The following is a 19,563-nucleotide window of genomic DNA, read 5'->3' on the forward strand; positions in this document are numbered from 1 at the left end:
GGGTGATTTGGAAGTTGAGTAAGTTTCTGTTGATGAAACTTTGTGTGGAGTAGGCCCAGGTTATGTTAAGCATGTGTGCTACATTTTGAAAAAATGAGACCATCAACAACTGATACTTGCCTATAGTGATGGGGTTTGTCAGAACAAAAGCAGCTTAGAAGTCCTGTTTCCTTTAAAGCCATCTGTAACTTTATGTTGTTCTTTTTCCAAATGTGTTTTATTCTTATGCTATTTGAATAGTTTACTCCTTTTTAAATTGATGTTATTCAAACCTATTCGTGTTCACTTCCAAATGGTAAAAATCTTGTGTCCTAATTATTCCTAATGCTTAATTACATGTCCTTGCAATATTGCACAATGAGATATGTCCCTTTCCGTTTGTTAAGAATTGTGGGGATGCATTAATTGTATTTTTACAGTCTTTTTGATGGTATTCTGCAACGATCCTTTTTGGATACCATTGTTTGTTTCTACAACGGTAGCTTGTCAGATTTTTTTAGGCACACACTAGATGGCAGTACATATGAATGACTAATTTTACATAGTTGCAACCAAATGTATTCCAAACTAGTCAAAAGTACCTTCTTTTTACAAAATTTTCCTAGACTTTACCAGATAGCAAGTAATGCTCCAAATATATTTTTAATACCATAGCACGGATTTCTCTTACTAATTTCTCTTTCCAAATAAAGAAGTGGATTTAATTTGCCTTCTGCCATATACGTGTTTGCAGAGATGAAATCTGCAGAATGAAATAATGCCATTTGTCAACTCCTCATAGTTCTGTTTTTGAAAGCAGACTCTTCCTGTCTTGTATACGTCCTTTTAAAATGTAGTTTGTGATCTTTGAACAGGGGTTTAGTGTTATAAATGTCAGTTGGTCTTCCCTTTTCAAGATAGATATTCTGCTAACCTATTAACTACATTAAATGGTAATCCATCTTTATACTCTTACTCCAGGCTATATTTTACATTTCAAAATATTTATTTTTCAGGAGCTATATTAGCTTTTATGTTGGGGTTGTTCCATATCCCTCTGGATGATTGTGAAGAACTGTATCGCAAGTTAGGATCAGATGTTTTTAAGCAGAATGTCATTGTTGGAACAGTCAAAATGGGTTGGAGCCATGCCTTTTATGACAGTGATATCTGGGAAAAAATACTCAAGTAAGTAAAAAAAAAAATAAAGATCAGTTGAAAAATAATTTATTAATATATAATATCTGAAAGCATTTGGGTTTTGTTGATTGTGGTTGGTTGATTTGTTTGTTTTGCTGTCTAGTAAGCAAATTCTTAAAACTGGAAAGGATTAGCATATACTCTCATTCTTTTGGAATAGCTGTTTTCATATTTAGCAAAACCTTGAAAGCCTTTAATGTAATGATTTCTGTTTCTGGGGAATGAAATAAGCTTTAGTGCACTGATTTCCGATTATATTCCTGTATGTTTGCCAGCTCTGCTTGATCTGACTTATTATAGATCTGCTACAAATTTTACTAGCCACCTGCTGTGCCTTTTTTCTTATTAGGAGACATGGTGAGAAATGAAATAATGTGCTGTAGCAGGGATTTTTAATTTTAGCTGCTATATTGAGGGGTTTTGCCCATTGCCCCTTTACTTGAAAAGGTAAATGAGATGTAAGGATTGCAACAAAAAAATATGTGCTGTGTCGAAGTTGCCAATGAAGTGGTATTTATTTGTATATATACATATATATATACAAGTGCATTAACGGATATTTAGGAAAAGTCACTGGAAGAAATTATTAATATTTATTACAAGTTTCTTACTTAGCTTTATTCATCTGTATTTGTATTGATAGTTCCATTTTTAGCAAACCAATGTCATAGTTTTCCAAGCAGTCTCAGCTGGCACTGCTGCTGAGACAACTGAAACAATATTCTCTGAGAGCAAATGGAAAATGGTAAAGAGCTTCTATGGATAAGTAATTACAAATTCCTTTGGGAAGACGGTTAATGTGTTTTATGGGATTGAAATCATTTCTTCTAAACATTATAGTGGGAATAACTGTGCTGCCTGAGTTCTAAGCATCTCGCTTTGCTGAAGTAGAGAGGGAGGCTTCCAAGCACTTTTTCTCTGTGCTCTTGCATATTTTTATGAATAAATTTATTTATCAAATGATTATAATGACTTTTTCTTCTCAGATATCTAGAATGCCTCTTTTTTCAGAAAAGAGATTTTCTCTGTTTTCTCTTTCTTTCCCGTGCCCAACTCAAAGTCTTACAAAAATCAGAATCACCTCATGTGAAAATATTTTATATACCTTTAATTAAAGTGCTGTTATTCTTGGTAGCTGTGTGTTATCCATGAGAGAGGTAAAGCGCTCTCTACTGCTGTACAGAGGACTCAAACCAGGCAATTACTATATTATCCATAGATTAAATTAAAAATTAAATTTACTGATCAGCAAGCGAGTTTTTGTTGACCTAATTCTGCAGTGTTGAAGGAAGATGCTATGCCTACATATCATTTTATTGAAAATGAGGGATTCCTGCAGGTTTCTTTGTGGTGTGGAAGCCTAAACTAAGAAGGGTATTGAAAGGATATATAGCATGTCCTTATGGCAACAAGAACATCAGGTCTAACTTTCAGTCATTGCGTGGAAAAACTGCTTTATATTTTGTTTTAAATTTAAAAGCCTTTTGTATGCTCTATGTTGTTTTGTTGTTTAAATGGTAGTATACTTGTCAGCATTGCTTGAAATAGGGGATATCCATTTACAATATACAGTCATGCAAAATATGTTTAGTCCTACCATAATATTGATGATACTATTTTCTATCAGAAAGTATTCTTGCTGAAAATAATTAAGCTAATTTTGCCTGCATTCGTGAGGCATATTATAAATTCAATTTTAGAAAATGACAAATATTTTTTGTTAACTAACTTCTTATTCTGAGTACTGCAGGGAATTTATTTTATGTCTTACATATATGTTTATTTTAACTTCTTATGTATTCCTTGAATTTCAGTTTGAGGAGTGGTTTTAATCAGTTACTTATATTACTTTTTTGCAGAAAATTATACTTACTGTACATGAGCCTATGGGATGCTATATTGAATTGCATTTCTAAGAAGCTGGCTTATAGTTCCAAGTTTTCTGTTTGTCAACTGTTATTTACATATACAGTTTACTACTTTTGTACTGTGTTGAGAAACTATTGCAGAAATTTGATGAGCAGCTAGGGCTTTTCACAAGCTAACTGAAATCCCATACTGGGAATTTGTAATCCTGAAAAGCAGTCAAGCACTGTATAGAGGGGAGGGTAAAAGTTGCATAGTTTCTGTTGACAGGAAAATGGATAGTGCATGTATTTGTGTTTACAAGTAATAACACTTCAAAACTGTATTTGTTATGCAAATTGAAGTATAAATTGAGAGTGCTTTCCAGTGACTAGACAGGCAACGTGTTCTGCACCACTTAGTCACTCCAGACATGCTTAACAGATTTTGCAACATTATCAGTGAGATATTCTGTATCCTTATTGAACATGAAATAGCAGTCTCTCCTGTAGGTTTGGTAAAGGTGTCATAGTTCCCTGCTACTTTTGTTGTTGTTAGAAGGGGATAAAAGTTACAATTTTGCCTTTCAAATAGAATTCTTTGTCCAGACCATTTGATTGCAGCCTGGCTGTAGCCCATTGTGCTTGGCAGTATGTTCTTCATAGCATTACTGAAATAAGCATTGCAATAATAGTGACTCAGAACACTGAAAGAGCAACATGTATAAAAGACTTGTTGTTTAGGTAGGTCATGTCTAGAGGAGGTAGGTCACAGACAGAAACAAACAAAGCAGATAAATGGAAAAAACGGATGGCAAATGGAATTATATATAGAATAATAACCCATGAGTGGAAAATGTAAAATGCTTACAGAATTTAAATTATCTTTAACATCAAAAGTGATTTGGTTGCTGTCATGGAGAGTTTAATGAAACATCTGTATGCTTGTGGTCAAACAAGATGATTCCATGTGCGATAATCAGGATTGAAAATACAGAAAATGTTACACTCGTGTTATATTAGTCCGTAATACATTTGCTTTTACAATACTAGTTACAGTCCCAGTTACCCCATTTTAGAGAATGCTTCTGTTCTAAGATTGATAAAAAGTAGCCACTGACCTAAAGGCTACTCATACAAAGAGATTAGGACTCTTTATCTGTAATTTAAAAAGCAAATGAGTGGTAAATTGAGATAGTAAGATATCTTGAGAATTTCTGTTCTCAAAGAACAAGGAAGTATTCAATAAAATTAAAATTACAACTCTTTCTCTATTAACACAGTATGTGTATAAACTGTGGAATTAATTGTGTTGTGACTTTGGTAAAGGTAATTGAACAGTGTGGCTTGACAAAGACATATATATAACAAGTTATTACAGTATTAATGCTAATAAGAAAACTAAAATAAATTTGGAGGTGATATTAAACTTTAGACCCTAACATCTAAAGTTGTGCAGTAGTTGAAGGGATTTTTTGTACCTACTCTGAAGCATCAGTTCCTGGCTTTATAAGAAAAGAGATGTGAGAAAATAATTCACTTCAACAGTTCCAGTAATTAAACGGTGGATATTGCTTATGTAGTTTTTTTCATCTTTGCATTCAGGGTTTGGGAAAAATAAAAAAAAAAATCTAATACAGAGATTTAGGAAAAATCTAATACAGATATTTAGGAAGTAGATGAAAGTGATGCAAATCAATACATGTCTTTCATATGTCACCTCTGTCAGTCTCACCTTTTATTTCTGAATATTCCTACTTCATGGTTCTGTGTGCCTTCATCTCCTGTAATAAATGAGTGCAGATGGCACTCTTCCCTTCTGGTTGGTGACTGTGAGACTGGAATTAACACATTTATTGAAAACAAACCCAACCAAAACAAAAACCAAACAAACCAAAAACCCCACAGTGCTATTGATATGAGGATTGTGTCAGCAGCAGTGTTCAGTGATAGGACTAGAAGCTGTCCCTCTTCATTCTTCCCTCTCAAGAACATGTACCCAGCCATCCTTCAAGCACAGATGTCCACTAGTGGAACAGTAAATTGTTGTGCTTTCAAATACAGTTTAGATTGTGGGCTACTGCCATTGTAGCATTTTGAGCTTCTTTTGTTTTCTGACCTGACTGGATTGATAAAGGTGGTGTTTTTGTGAGTGAAAGCACTACTTCCTACTGTCACGTCTTTTAAATGCAAGGTTCTCAAAAGGATGAGAATAATGTCTTTTGTTCATGCTAAACTGATAGACCATTTTCAATTTGCAGAGAAAAAATGGGCTCAAATCTTATGATTGAAACTGCAAGGAATTCGAAATGTCCGAAGGTAAGTACAGTTGTCTAAGGTAAATACTAATTCCAAAAGTACTGTTAAGAGTTCTGAGTAAAAGTACTATCCCAAGAAAAGTATTGGATAAACGGCATGAGTGTTGATACAGTCTTCAAGCTTCCATGTGAGATAACACATGCTTTTAAAGGATAAAAATTAATGAGATTCTTAAATTTCTGCAGCAATTTCTCCTATTTTAATTAATAGTCTGAGTTAGAATATGTTTCAGAGATGTTAGAAGGCTTGTAAACAGAGAAATACTTAGGTCAACTTATTGAAGTTGTGCAAAGTTTGTTCTTTCATATAAGAGCATTCTAGTATCTGGAGAACCTGTCATGTTGGCTGTGATCTGTTATTGTTATTCCTCCTCACTTTATATGGATTACCATGTTTTCTCCAGTCACATTCATAGGCCCTGAGAGCTCTACTCTTCCTGTATGGTGTAAATGGCACCAATTAATTGGAGGGTGTTACATACAGCAACAGCACGGGAGTGGAAGATGAGAAAGCATGGGTATTTTATTCTTGGTGAAGGATAGGGTGTGAAGAAAGAAGGGAAATATGATAGTACATATTTCAGAACAATCTGTAATTAACAGGTGTTTTGGTGTCATAGCACTGTATTCAATGCTTTACTGTTAAATGGAAGATATTCACATTTTTCTAAACATAGAAACAAGTTCTTGACTGACTGCGTTCCTAGCCCATGTCTAAAACAAGGACATGAAAAGGCTGGAGTGGTATGTTGCTTTCTGAGAGAGAAGCTATCCTACATTGACTTGAAAGTTATCTTTGAACCGGGATCTTTGGCTTCCTTCCATGTTCTTCAGTAATAAAATGTGAATATAAATAGAGTTGAAACTAGCTATTCCCAGTAATAGCTTTGTAGTGCTGGCAGTGCTGGCACTCTTTACAAGGCACAGCAAAATAGAAATAAAACACACAGTTGTGTGTTCTCTGCTGTTAAATTCATGATGAGATGGATTTTTCCAGAAGGTGCTCAGCACTTTATAATTTAGACTGCATCATGAAGTGCAAGTGTATATGGGTATTACCAAAAATAAATTCAAGCATCTATCAGTGCTTAGAAACAAACCTTTCTTTTGACAAGGCCAGGAAACTTTTCCTCCATTGAATGACAGAGTACAATCATGCCTGTGTGGTGTTTCTGCATTGTCATATGGAACAATAAGAATGGACTTACTGTGAATTAAGTTATTTAATTTATGTAGCTGAAGAATGGAAATGAATACAGTGATATCACAGCATCAGCTGCTAGTGCCGTTGAGTAACGTTTCACAAAAACACCCTACTCTCTGAAATAGTAAACAAAATAGAATCGAACACCCACTTGTCTGCTGAAGAGTATTGTTCTCAACAGTGCCAGCCAGGCTGGGTGCATCATCACTGAAAGGTCTTGCACATTCTAACACCTACCCATAACTATAAGTACTCTCACCTTGTGTCATTATATCTGTAAGATGTAAGTTTTTTGTTTTGTTTTGTTTTTTTCTTCCAGTCATAAGTTTTGTTTTATGGAAATACCATTTTGGCTTTTCACTTAGATTTACATATATGACTTTTTCTTAATGGCATTTCAGTGTCTTTACAAAAGAACCTTGAAAAACTTATGTTTGATTCTTTTGTTTTGTTTTTTTCTGTGGGAGAGATACTTCCTCCAGTCCTTTGACTCACATTGCAACATTAAGTAATCATTTTATTGGAAAAATAATTTGGTTGACTTTTCCATTGTCATTAAGTGCATTGTTGCATTGCTGCTTACAGACTTTTGAGAACAAACTACTATTCATAAAGACAAAACACTTTGAAATCATCTATATGACACCAGCTTTTTGTTTAAATATCAATGGATAGATATTAGTAGAAACAGAATAACCACTGGAAACAAATAATCTCAGGTTAAAAATAGCATTAACTTCAGGAAGTTTGGTTAGATGTGGTCTTTTTGGGGTTTTGTTTTGGTGTTGTTTTTTTACTTTTCCTTTTTAAAATTTAGATAGGCATTATGAAAAAGTAAATAAATAATAAACCAAGTAGGATTCCAGAGACGCATTTAATGTATAAATTGAATTTCATATTGTGGGAAGTTGTTCTTCTTATTATCATCATTGTATATATGACTACTTTTGTTCCTCTTAAATCACTAGGTAGCTGCAGTAAGCACCATTGTAAGCAGAGGAACACCACTGAAAGCATTTGTTTTTAGAAACTACAATCATTTTCCTGGTGTTAAGTCTCATTATATTGGAGGCTGTCAGTATAAACTTTGGCAGGCCATTAGAGCATCATCTGCTGCACCAGGTTACTTTCAGGAATATGTTTTGGGCAACGATCTTCATCAGGTAAGTTGAAATCTTCTCCTTTAGTAAATATTACACTTGATAAACAAACTGTCTGAATTTCTGAATTAGAACTAAGCTAATAAGTTGGTAGCAGAAGGGAAGTCTAGTATGGATAGGGGTAAGAAAGGAAATATTTTGCTTATATAGTACTTAAGAACTAGAAGGGGTATAGGCTTATAAAAGAAAAAAAAATCTTAGTCTTCTCAATACAGACTTCAGCTCTTCAACTCTTCCTTTCTTCTCTGCCTGGAAAGAAACCTTATACGAGTGGTAAATTACTTCTGACTTCCTGCTTACAGCTGGTATTTCATTGAGCATTATTTTACTAAACAGATGGTATGACTTAAAATCTAACAATACTGTTAAGTGTGGAAAATATCAAGTTATGCACTTCAGTGTTCCTTTTGTTAGTGCATAATTTCAGTTTATGGTCTACTTTTAATTCTTTCCATTGATAGCAGATTAAACTGAACCCTGGTTCTGAGCTAGTAAAAAGAATAAGAGATGCCACAGCAGTAAAGTTAAACTTGGAGGACAACTGCAGAAGAAATTCCCTTGAGGATAAAGCAGTGTCTCCTGTCAACAGTGTGTGCTGTTTAATTGTATTATAGCTTCTGTTGGTGACTCTGGCTAGTAAAGAGCAAGGTAAATTAATTTCTTTAGTAGTTTTTTAACCATTATGTTATTGTTCTTCAATTCCCCTTTATTTTTCTGCAGTTCTTTGAGTTTTAAAAGAATCCTTTTTACAGTACATGTTAATTTAAAGCTATTAATATTTATTTTTAAAAAGATGTGTGGTAGAAAGGGCTGCAAAGGGTGACTGAACCGTTCAACGAACAGTATAGGGTTCTATCACTTCAATTTAAATAAAGTATCTATTACATTTCCATCATATTAATTCATATGATGACATTAGCCTTAACGACTAGAAAGCAATAATAATGTATTTTGAGTAGTAAATGAACTTGGATCACATACAGAATTTCTCATTGTGTCCATTTAAAGGCTGTGTAATCTCATTAGCATTGTAATGTGCATAAGTAATACTAAAGTTTAAAGACTAACAGATAAATAAGAAGTATAACATGAAATAGTGAAAAATTCATTAGATGAAGAAATAATAAATAGAAGCATTGATACAGAGAAACAGCTATAATTTAATCTGAGAAAACAGCATACTTCCATATTTTGAATTAACATTTATAAGCATATGGAATAATTATATTCAGCTATATAAAAGCTGGAGGTTGAAGGAGAAGGGTTCCCCTGAAAGGCAGGATGGTGCCCCTACATCAGTCAGATTCTAAGATCTTCCATTCTTTCTGTTTCCACTTTTTTTTTTTTTTTTTTTATGGTCGTCTTTGTTGTGGTTGTTTGTTTGGTTGGTTTTTCCCCTCTACCCCCCAACTGCCCCAATATGATGCATCTTGTTATCCACAAACCAGTTTAATCAAATACTGCATGAAATAAGCAAATAAATTTTTGTTGGGTTTCTTTTTAAGCTAAAAATGGAGTAACACATCAGACATTCCAAGCCTAAGCACTGCTTGAAATCCTGAAACATGGTCATTTTCCATCTGGCCAAGCAAAACTGGAAAGGGAGCTGTTTTAGCCTTTGGAGCTGTTCCAGGCTGCTCCTTAGCTGCTTGAATGGGTCAGTGTTAAGCTATGTGAAGCACTTTACTTGCTCTTCTCACCTTTCCACCCCCTCTTTCCTTGAATTGAGAGTACATCTGAGTCTGTCTGTGCTTCTTTATGAAGAATAGCTAAATAAACAACATGATTTTTAACTTCTGTGCAGTGCTTAGAAAATTATTTGTCTTAACCTAGTTTCAGAATTGCCAGACTCGTGTGAAATGAAGTAAAGTGGATATTCGTTTCATCTATATTCACTTTTAAGTCCAATTTACCAGGCTAGAGAATGTATAATTGGTGTTAATAGAGATTAGATCCAGTCTTCTGAGACACAGAGAGCTAGAACGAAGTCTAGTTCATTTTTCCTTACTCTGAACTCTTTGGACCAAGCTGCTCCATATGATCTTACCAACACTGTTTTGTCTTACCAACACTTGTCATTCTTTTCTATTTGACGTATTTTAATTACTAGAAAGCAAGGGCTTGGGATGTGATTCACCTTTGTAAGCCATAAAAAAACTAAATATGTTTTCAGTACTAAAACTATTTATTGCAGTAGAACTAGATGTTAAATTTTCTGAGTTAAACTTTCATATCATCTGAAAAATCTCTCTTCTACCCAGGCATGATATATAAACACTTTTAGAGTCCAAAGGTTTTTACCTTTCATGTCTTTCATGGTTTTGTGCTTTTCTTTCTCCAGATAATTATGTATTTTTTGTCGAATGTGCTTGGTTTGGTTATTTTTATAGACAGCTAGCAAGGTGCTACATGGCAAACACTACATAACTGTCTTCATGGAAATTTCTATCTCATAATATAAATCCTGCACTGCACATTCAAACTACCTTGAATTACAGAATCACAGACTGGTTGGGGTTGGAAGGGACCACTGGAGATCGTGTAGTCCAACTCACCTGCTAAAGCAGGTTCACCTAGAGCAGATCACACAGCAATGTGTCCAGGCAGATTTTGAATGTCTCCAGAGAAGGAGACTCCACAGCCTGTTCTAGTGCTCTGTTACCCTCAATGTAAAGAAGCTTCTCCTCATATTCAGATGGAACCTCCTGTGCTTCAGTCTCTCCTCATTGCTACTCTTCATGTCCCTGGGCACCATTTACCTTCTTTTAACCCTGGGGTAAGAGCCTCTATGCATATAGCAGAGTATTACCCTTATGTTCTTGGGTGTAATGGAAAATTAAGGTAATCAAGAGCTTTATCTCTATTAAAGCATCCAAGATGAACTGAAAATAATATGTATGCATAAATAAATTTTTAAATAAATAGAATGCTAAATGCAGTCCTATTCCTGTTTAAAATAGCTTTGGGATTATTTTTAAGTTGTTTTAATAATTCTTACTCCTTGGTTATATAGCTCATATCATAAATATGAGATGATAGATTTTGGTTAAGCATCTTTATCCTAAAAATGTGCGTTGCAACTGTCATGTTAAGTTCCTCAGCGAGGTCATGTATGATAATAACGTTTGTAGTTTATGTGGAAATACTTGCTCTTTTCTGTTTTATCAGTTAGAGCTGTACACTATCTTAACAGGTTGGGCTGCTTTTGAACTACAGAAATAAATGGAGCATAACATTGTTAGACATTCTCAGTAATACCATGATATTTGTAAAGTGCATCAGCACAGCATGCATTAATTGTAAATAATAATTTATGCCAAAGGCTTCAGTATTGTAGTACAGAGGCGGAAAGATGATGATCTTATGAGGATTTTTTAATAGATTGGAAGCTTCCATTAATTAGTCAATATAATCTCTTTTTTGAACACAAACCATACTCATTTCTTAGTAATTTATACATAATCGGTTTCTGCAGTGTTGATATTTCTAAATAATTCAAAGAATAAAGATGAACGAAATGTGAAAAATTATTGTAAAATGTCTGTGAAAACTCAGAATAGTAAATATTATTAGATTTGTTTCCTGGATTTGAAGTTTGGGACTCTAAATGATTATATGTGGAGACCACGTTTTGTATTCGCTTATCGGTCAGTTGTACATTTAATTCTGAATGAAAAGCACTCTGGCAGTTGATCTGACTTAGGACTCTTTAAATGTGTGAAAATACTTATTTTGATAATAGAAATTTCGTGGATTTCATGGTCAGCCTGCATATTCTTTTATCTAGCTTTTGTTGAAATTGGAGTCCTTCCTCAAACTGTATGGGGTAGCTGAATGAGAATTATGTAGAATTCGATTAATTTGTAAGGATTTAATGGATGGCTCTAGACATATATGCTTGAATCATGCCTGAACTGAACTGTAGCTGTGTGCTTTTACCCTCACTTTTCCATAATAAGTATATATATATATATTTATATATGCATGGGTGATTGTGTACGCACATGCAAGCCCCTTTTCTGGGAACATTCCAGTCTGACTTGGTGTACTAGTCATTATAAATGTTTGAGGGGATTGTAAAGTTTATTAGTCTATTAATCAGGTAATTATTTTTACAGTTCTTCTGATGCAGTTGTTTAGAAAGGGATTTCCAGGTGCCTGAACACTTATTCTTATTTGTGCTGCAGATAAGCTGTTGCCAGGTTTGTTAAATTTCCGCAAAAAGTAACCTGTTCAAAACCAAACAGCAATATTTACATTCAGGTCAATCATGCCTTGCTATCTGGTTCCACGCTGTCAAGTAGGAAAAAACAGTGCAGCTGTTGGTAGATGAGGGGAGGAGGATTAATATTCTTTGTGGTTCAAAAGAGGAACACATTAACATTCAAAGGGATTTAATCCCTGTAACATGCTTCTCTAGGAACTGTGCAAATCAAGAGAGACTAAGTCATGATGTTACAATATAGAAGCTGTATTGCCACAAATGTCAGCTTTTTTATATTAAAATCTACTTATGAACCACTGAAGGTCTCTTAACATATCCCCAGTCCTGTTACAAGCAGTGTATTATTATTATTATTATTATTATTATTATTATTATTATTATTATTATCCTACTTCCCATGGAGGAATGTTGGTTTTTGTAGATTCCTCTTTTTTTTTTTTATTCTGCGGTGTGAAAGGCATTTGGGGTACTCAGTGTCATTTCAGTTGGCAGTACAGTATGCTGAGAAAATTGCCAGTTAATTAAAAGAGCAATTTAAGATTTAACAAAATCATTATGCACACTTCATTTACTAGGTTTTACAGTAAAAACTAAATTTGTCCCACAGGATTAATTAAAAGGGCAGGAGGGTTTGTGTGTGTGGTAGTGGTGGTGAGTTTAACAAAGCTACAGATTATTCTCAAAATAAAACATGCTCAGTTTAATACTAAGGACTTGATCACCTTTTTCATGGTAGCTTCCCATGATTTAATTGCTGCATTGCAATTTCATTTATTAAAGTGCTTGTGTTAACTCACAGTAGTGTTCAAATAATCATATTTTCTTTGAGCAAGATCAGATACTAAAGTGGTTAAATTGTCATCTAATCTGTTAGTGGAGTTTTAATAATGCGGGTGTAACAGGATGTGTAGTGAGAATACAACCTAGAAATAAAAAAAATACGTACAGTACAATAATATGATGTAACTAAAATTTCAAATCTCACCTTCATTAAAAAAGATGATACACAGTTTCTTTATATTTTTCAAATCTTTCCTTTTATTAGGTAGTAAATCTATAAAGCCATTTCATCTTTGTAGCTTGTTACAGGAGAGGCCTTCAAAAGTGATTTGCTTAGTGCATCCTACCCTAATTGGTTTTACATGGTAGCTTTTAAAATTAGATTCAAGGGTGCTTCCCAGGCTCTAAGAAGACATAGAATATAGGTCACATTGAAGTTCTTTTCATTCTTAGGATATGCCACAGTGATCAGTATGCACCAGAGCTTATACAGACTGTGGTTTAATAGGTGTATCTTGTTCTCACAATGATAGAAACAAATATTTCTTTGTTTCTGTGTCTACTTGTTGCCGTACACATTTTCCTACAGCCTTGGAGACAGTGTTGCCTCCTGTTTAAGGAAGAGGGCATTTACTGAAATGTGTTAGCTACATGGATATCTGCATTTCTTTTTCTCTTATGGATTCTAGAGGTTTGGTTAGTGGCTCTTAAGGTGGGGACACACATGATGCAGTTTACCAGCCTTTGTGAAGTAGCTGTGCTTACCACACCAGTAGTATTTTTGCAGAGCAGACTGTCTGCAAGATCCTCTGCTGGGACTTGCTAAGTGAGGTGTTATTGGAAGATCTGTTTAATGAAATGAAATTGAGAGTATATTTCGTTTAGGCATTTAACTTGGATACATTATAATTTTTATCCTCAATGATTCAGAGTGATGCCTAGCTAATGTAATTTTCAGAGTGCTTATTTAAAAAAAAATAAAAAAAAAAAACCTCACTCTCAAATGAGCTTTATTACATTTAACTATTTTTTTGCTTAGCCTTCTGAGTCCATATATCTTTAATGACACTGTTTACCAGGTAATATCTGCTATAAAACAAATCTTGTAAAATCAGAGGGGGCTGCATATAGTGAAAAATGAAGAGCTAAGTCAATTCAGTGTTCTCTGTACAGAAAGCCTGGGCTGCTGATCTCAACTTACGATGTTACCAGCCACCATTTCTTAGATAAAAAATAAAATTACTGTCAGTTCTCGATAGCTTGTAATTTTTATTTTCCCAGGCTTTATATCTGTCTAATACTGACTTGAGTGGGGCCATGTTTCTATATGAAAAAGCCTTGTGATACTCATTGCAAATAAAAGCCTAAGACTGTAGTGGGACTAATGAGATACTGTTACCTCTTCCCTTAAGGAAAGCTTGTTTATGATATATAGTGGTCTGGTGCTTAATACAAAGAATCACTTCATGCTTTGTCAGCCACCATCCAGCCTCTAAATTGCCTTCTGTATTGTATTTTAGGAAACTGCCCTCTTCTTGTCATGGATACACATCTGAGTACTGTGATATGAATAATTTTCACCATTTATATAAAATATGCATAAAGTCAAATAGTTCAATACCCAATACATTCCTATTAGTCAAATAGGGCATAATATCTAAGCCCCATTTCCTGTACTGAGCTTCTCTTCCAATACAAGGATTAATCTGTAGTATTAGTTTTGCAAATTACAAATCAGTTGGCAATCTCTTAAAATATTCTTTACTTTGCAATGTTTCTTTTACTTGTGGTATATTACACTGCTGGTTTTAGTAGCAGATATATTTTAGATTTTTGGCTACAGAATTTAGAATTATTTCATTTGGCATTTCCTTGGGGAGGGGTGGGGGAGAAAAGAGATAAGGGAGCACAGAATGAAACAGTTTCCCTCAGGTCGAATTCAGTCCTTTGTCATGGTTGCCAACTACATCATAGTCTGTAGTTTGTAAACATGTAAAGCTGTCTTTGCTTTTGCTACCCTTGTAGAAGGTTATTTCAACAAGATTTTTCTTCATTTTTCTCATGGCCACAAGATTTCTCATTTTTACTCTTAAGTCTGTTCCTACCTAATGGATACAAATTCTTCTTGTGCCCATACTGTTCTCTAGTTTAACTTTTCTCGTAGTATTTACCTTTCTGATGTGTGTATAGAAAGCACTCATATCCTTTTTTATTTTGACAGTCTAAATGTGCCACTCTGTCTCAGTCTTGCAGAATAGGCTTAATATTCTCTTCATCATCCTAGTGGTCCTTCATTGCACCTACCGCTGTTTGAGTAATTTTTCTTTAAACTATTCAGTGTATTTGGGCATGACCCAAGGCATACTGTGCAAAGTTGGATTAGCCAGTTCTTTCTCCACTGTAGTGTCTTTCATCACATCCAGTGGTCTGATATGCAAGGTACTCTATAAATCCAGATTTTCTTCATTGAAAATTTTCTGTTTCAATTTTTATCTGTCTTTGATAAACCCATCTTGTATTTTGCCATCCAGGCATGTCCTTCTTAATTTAGAGGACTCATGAATGAAATTTTTCCTTCAGTTCTTTCTCTGCTTTTCCCTGTCCCCCACTGTGAATACAAAGACTAGGTAGTTCATATACAAATGCTGAACTCTTCACATGAATTACCTCCTATAATTAGTTCACTTTATTTCCTAAATTTTGTCCATTTTAAGATCAAATCCTTTTGTTATGAACCTGCTTTGTTTCAGTTGCAATGAGATGAACTCTAATGTTTGAGTCAACAATAAAAGAATAAAACTGTATTAATAAATTTAAATAGCTTACATAGTTTTATAAAACAGGGTTTTATGGGAAATCCAATTTCAGTTTGAAATTACAATATGAAAGATAAGAAATTCATGGAGTGTGTGTAATATGTTTACATTTAGAAGTTGTCTGTAGAGTTAGCTTACAGCATTCTGATTATTGTACAGTTTTAAACAGAGGAATGACCAGCAGGCTTTGAGTAGCATTTATTGATGATATATCTAATAATATGAGTCACCTGGATTCCCTATGGGTCATTACTGGTTGTTTTATTCTTCATATTTTTTCTCAAAGCATTTTTAATTTCCTGTCATTTTACTATTCCTTAGTAAACTGACAGCTAAAAGTGTAGACCAATTAGTTGGGAAAACTAGTATGAGTAAATAATATTAATAACAAGTTATTGATGTAAAACTATATTGAGTCTTAAGAATATTTACATTGTTAGCTTGGGAAATGAAATTTAAAGAATTTTGAAATATTGAAATTCTAACATGGTCAGCTTTCAGAAGGGTTGGATTATCCCTGGATCTGGGATTTATTGCTCACTTGTGGACATTTTATAGTGATGTGATTTTGTTTAACTACAAGGGCTTTCACCTTATTCTGATAAATCCCTTCATAGCAAATAGAGTTTTTATATGCTTCTTAAGTTAAATGTTGTCAGAAAGGACAAACCTTCCAGACTTGAGCCCGCTAGTGTCATCTGAATCCGTAAGGTTTTTATTTAGATCCATGAGTTTCTTTTAGCTGCTTTTTTTATTTGTTTGTTGGGTTCTTTTGGTGTATTCTTGAACCGTGCCTGTGCTCCACAAATATCCTATGACAGAGGTGTCAAACTCATTTTCACTGGGGGCCACATCAGCCTTGCAGTTGCCTTCAAAGGGCCAAATGCAGTTTTAGGGCTGTATAAATGTAGCTCCCTGGTGAAAATTAGTTTGACAGCCCTGTCCTATGGAGAACATGAGCTCAGCCCTTTGTTTAGGGCTGGTATAGATTCAACCACAGGCCATTTTTTTCCTCTTAAGTTGCACACTATGATCCTCTCTTGTAATATTACAGGCAATTCATCATTTGGGAACCCCAGTTAAAATACTGTTTTGGTGATGTCCCATTGTTCATTGCAGAATTCGTGTAATTAAATCTGCAGTGTGCAGCTTGTGCTTCAATGACAATATATTTTATTGCTCAGTAATTTGTTCATGATTCCTGCTAATATTTACCAAATCTTCATCAGAACAGTGTAAGAGTACATTTTATATGTCTGACATAAAGCCATGAATTCAGTAGTGTCTTCAGAGCAGCTGGTCACTTTCAGTGAATTAGTGACTCACTGCAATGAGTAAATAATTTAAGATAATCACCTAGCAATCGACCTCAGCCAACGATTCATTCTAAATAAATATCAAGAGCAAACATGTCTGATGTGGGATAAAATAATGTAAAATATATTATTAAATTATTAGCTTAAAATAGCAATAATATTGATAGTTCTCAGAAGCATTAAACATAAAATTTGTGTGTATGCAAACAGTCTATTACAGTGGTACTAATTTTAGAAAATTATAAGCACTGTATGGGAGAAAAGGAAGCTTTTCAATAAACTTTCAAAGTTTATTAGATTTTTATTTATTTATTTAATGTGTTCTCAGAATAACGTGTTCTTTTTTCACAACTGGTGTGTTAGAAGTACAAATACAGCTAATATGCCTTCTGACTTTTAAAAAAAAAAAAACTGTCAAGGACAGCAGTAATGGAGATTTTAATATTGATGTCATTCAGTAACAGAAATACAGATGCATTTAAATTTCATTCTCTGTACAAACATTTTCTAAAGAATGTTCCCATTAACCATTTCAAGGGGAATCCCTTTTTCAGTGCACACTTGAGCAGTTACTTGTCACAGTTCTACAGTGTTTGTTTTTCTAGTGTCTGAAGGGAAATCATAATTTTGAGATAGTTTGCAAAGTAATGAGCAGAACACATTTCTTTGAGGAATTTAAAGGAGCATCTCTGCCTCTCCTTAAGTAACAGAATCAGTTCATTCTGGAATTGTTAAAAATTTGTTGCATATGAGGATTGCATTAATATCTGTCACCAACTGAGGCCTTTGGGAATAATCATAGTGCAGAATACATTATAAATTGTATGTAGTTGACCCAATACCATCCCTATTAGCATGGTTGTAAAGCAAGGGTGAATCTTTCTACATAAATTGCATGAAATATTTCTAGAAAGAGATAACTGTAGGTCATTGTATGCTTTATAGGAAGCTAGCTAATTTATTTAAAGAAAAACCCTGTCCTCACTCATATCTCTTGCAGAAAAGTGGATCAGACTCACCATTAGAATGAAGCTAAAACTAATGGTTCTAGTGCACTATGCATTTTAGACAGAGATTTGTTAGAATATTGGCACCACCATCCATTGCTGTCACCAAGATAAAGAGGAAACAATTCTACTTCTGTACTATTTCATGCATATAAAACTTTATATATTTTATGGGCTCAAAATAGTTTGTGCACGGACATAAATATTTCCCATGCTGGCTGGGAGCTCCTCTTAACAGTTTCATCCTCAGTACTACTGAGGACCAGGCTGACTGATTACTCACAAGGGAGCCATAATGTAATATTTGAAACATTTTTGTATATATTTAACAGGACAGGATAATAATGTAATCTTTCTATTGAGGAGAGTATGTTTGTGCTGGACACCACAGGGGCTAGTTTATTGCACAGTTAAATCTAAATGTATAGATTCCTTTTTCACTAAGCATATATTAAAAACGGTAATTTGGCAGCCGAGTGATGTTTGACCAAGCAAGCCTTAAAGCTTTCTAGTTGGAGGCCTGTATCTAGTGCAGTGCCTCAAGGGTCAGTACTGGGGCCGGTATTATTCAATATATTCATCAGTTATTTGGACGAGGGAATAGAGTGTACTATCAGCAAGTTTGCTGATGACACCAAGCTGGGAGGAGTGGCTGACACGCCAGAAGGCTGTGCTGCCATCCAGCGGGACCTGGACAGGCTGGAGAGTTGGGCGGGGAAAAATTTAATGAAATATAACAAGGGAAAGTGTAGAGTATTGCATCTGGGTAGGAACAACCCCAGGTTCCAGTATAAATGGGAGAATGTTTAGAGAGCAGCATAGGAGAAAGGGACCTGGGGGTCCTGGTGGACAGCAGGATGACCATGAGCCAGCACTGTGCCCTTGTGGCCAGGAAGGCCGATGGCATCCTGGGGTGTATTAGAAAGGGGGGTGGTTAGTAGGTCAAGAGAGGTTCTCCTTCCCCTCTGCTCTGCCCTGGTGAGACCACACCTGGAATACTGTGTCCAGTTCTGGGCCCCTCAGTTCCAGAAGGACAGGGAACTGCTGGAGAGCAATGCAGGGTGACAAAGATGATTAAGGGAATGGAGCATCTCCCCTATGAGGAAAGGCTGAGGGAGCTGGGTCTCTTTAGCTTGGAGAAGAGGAGACTGAGAGGTGACCTTATTAATGTTTATAAATATGTAAAGGGTGAGTGTTATGAGGATGGAGCCAGACTCTTCTTGGTAACAACCAACAGTAGGACAAGGGATAATGGGCTCATATTGGAACACAAGAGGTTCCACTTAAATTTGAGAAGGAACTTCTTCTCAGTAAGGGTAACAGAGCACTGGAACAGGCTGCCCAGGGACTCCTACTCTGGAGACAATCAAGACCTGCCTGGCCGCATTCCCGTGTAACCTCATCTAGGTGTTCCTGCTCCAGCAGGGGGTTTGGACTAGATGATCTTCTGAGGTCCCTTCCAATCCCTGACATTCTGTGATTCTGTGAATATAGTAACATTCTCATAATGGCAGTGGGTGCCCAGGGCAATGACAGGACTAGGTCAGGATGTGTATCAAAGTTACCTGTATGAGTAGATCTTACAAGTAGTTAAAGAATTTACCTGTTTCTCATTCCTGTGTTTTACTCTGAGGACATTTGCTGCTACCTGTGTAAATGTATTGAGCTGATTTTACAGAATGATTTCGCAAGGCACACCCTTTTTACTTACGGA

At 35.0% G+C, this 19,563-nt stretch overlaps 1 protein-coding gene across 2 annotated transcripts in view; it reads left to right on the top strand.

The window, feature by feature from the left end:
* PNPLA8 (patatin like domain 8, phospholipase A2) overlaps positions 1-19,563 on the top strand; it is a 41,045-nt gene that overhangs the window by 13,440 nt on the left and 8,042 nt on the right. The window contains exons 6-9 of one of the 2 annotated variants that reach the window (XM_080352653.1): positions 996-1,167; positions 5,285-5,342; positions 7,514-7,708; positions 8,167-8,353. In XM_080352653.1, the coding sequence (XP_080208779.1) occupies positions 996-1,167; positions 5,285-5,342; positions 7,514-7,708; positions 8,167-8,319 (578 nt within the window). In that variant the 3' untranslated portion in view covers positions 8,320-8,353. The remainder of the gene's footprint in view (positions 1-995; positions 1,168-5,284; positions 5,343-7,513; positions 7,709-8,166; positions 8,354-19,563) is intronic. The other variant, XM_080352652.1, reaches the window with a different exon arrangement.

The sequence above is a fragment of the Nesoenas mayeri genome, assembly GCF_963082525.1.
Source record: "Nesoenas mayeri genome assembly, chromosome: 1".
Lineage (NCBI taxonomy): Eukaryota > Metazoa > Chordata > Aves > Columbiformes > Columbidae > Nesoenas > Nesoenas mayeri.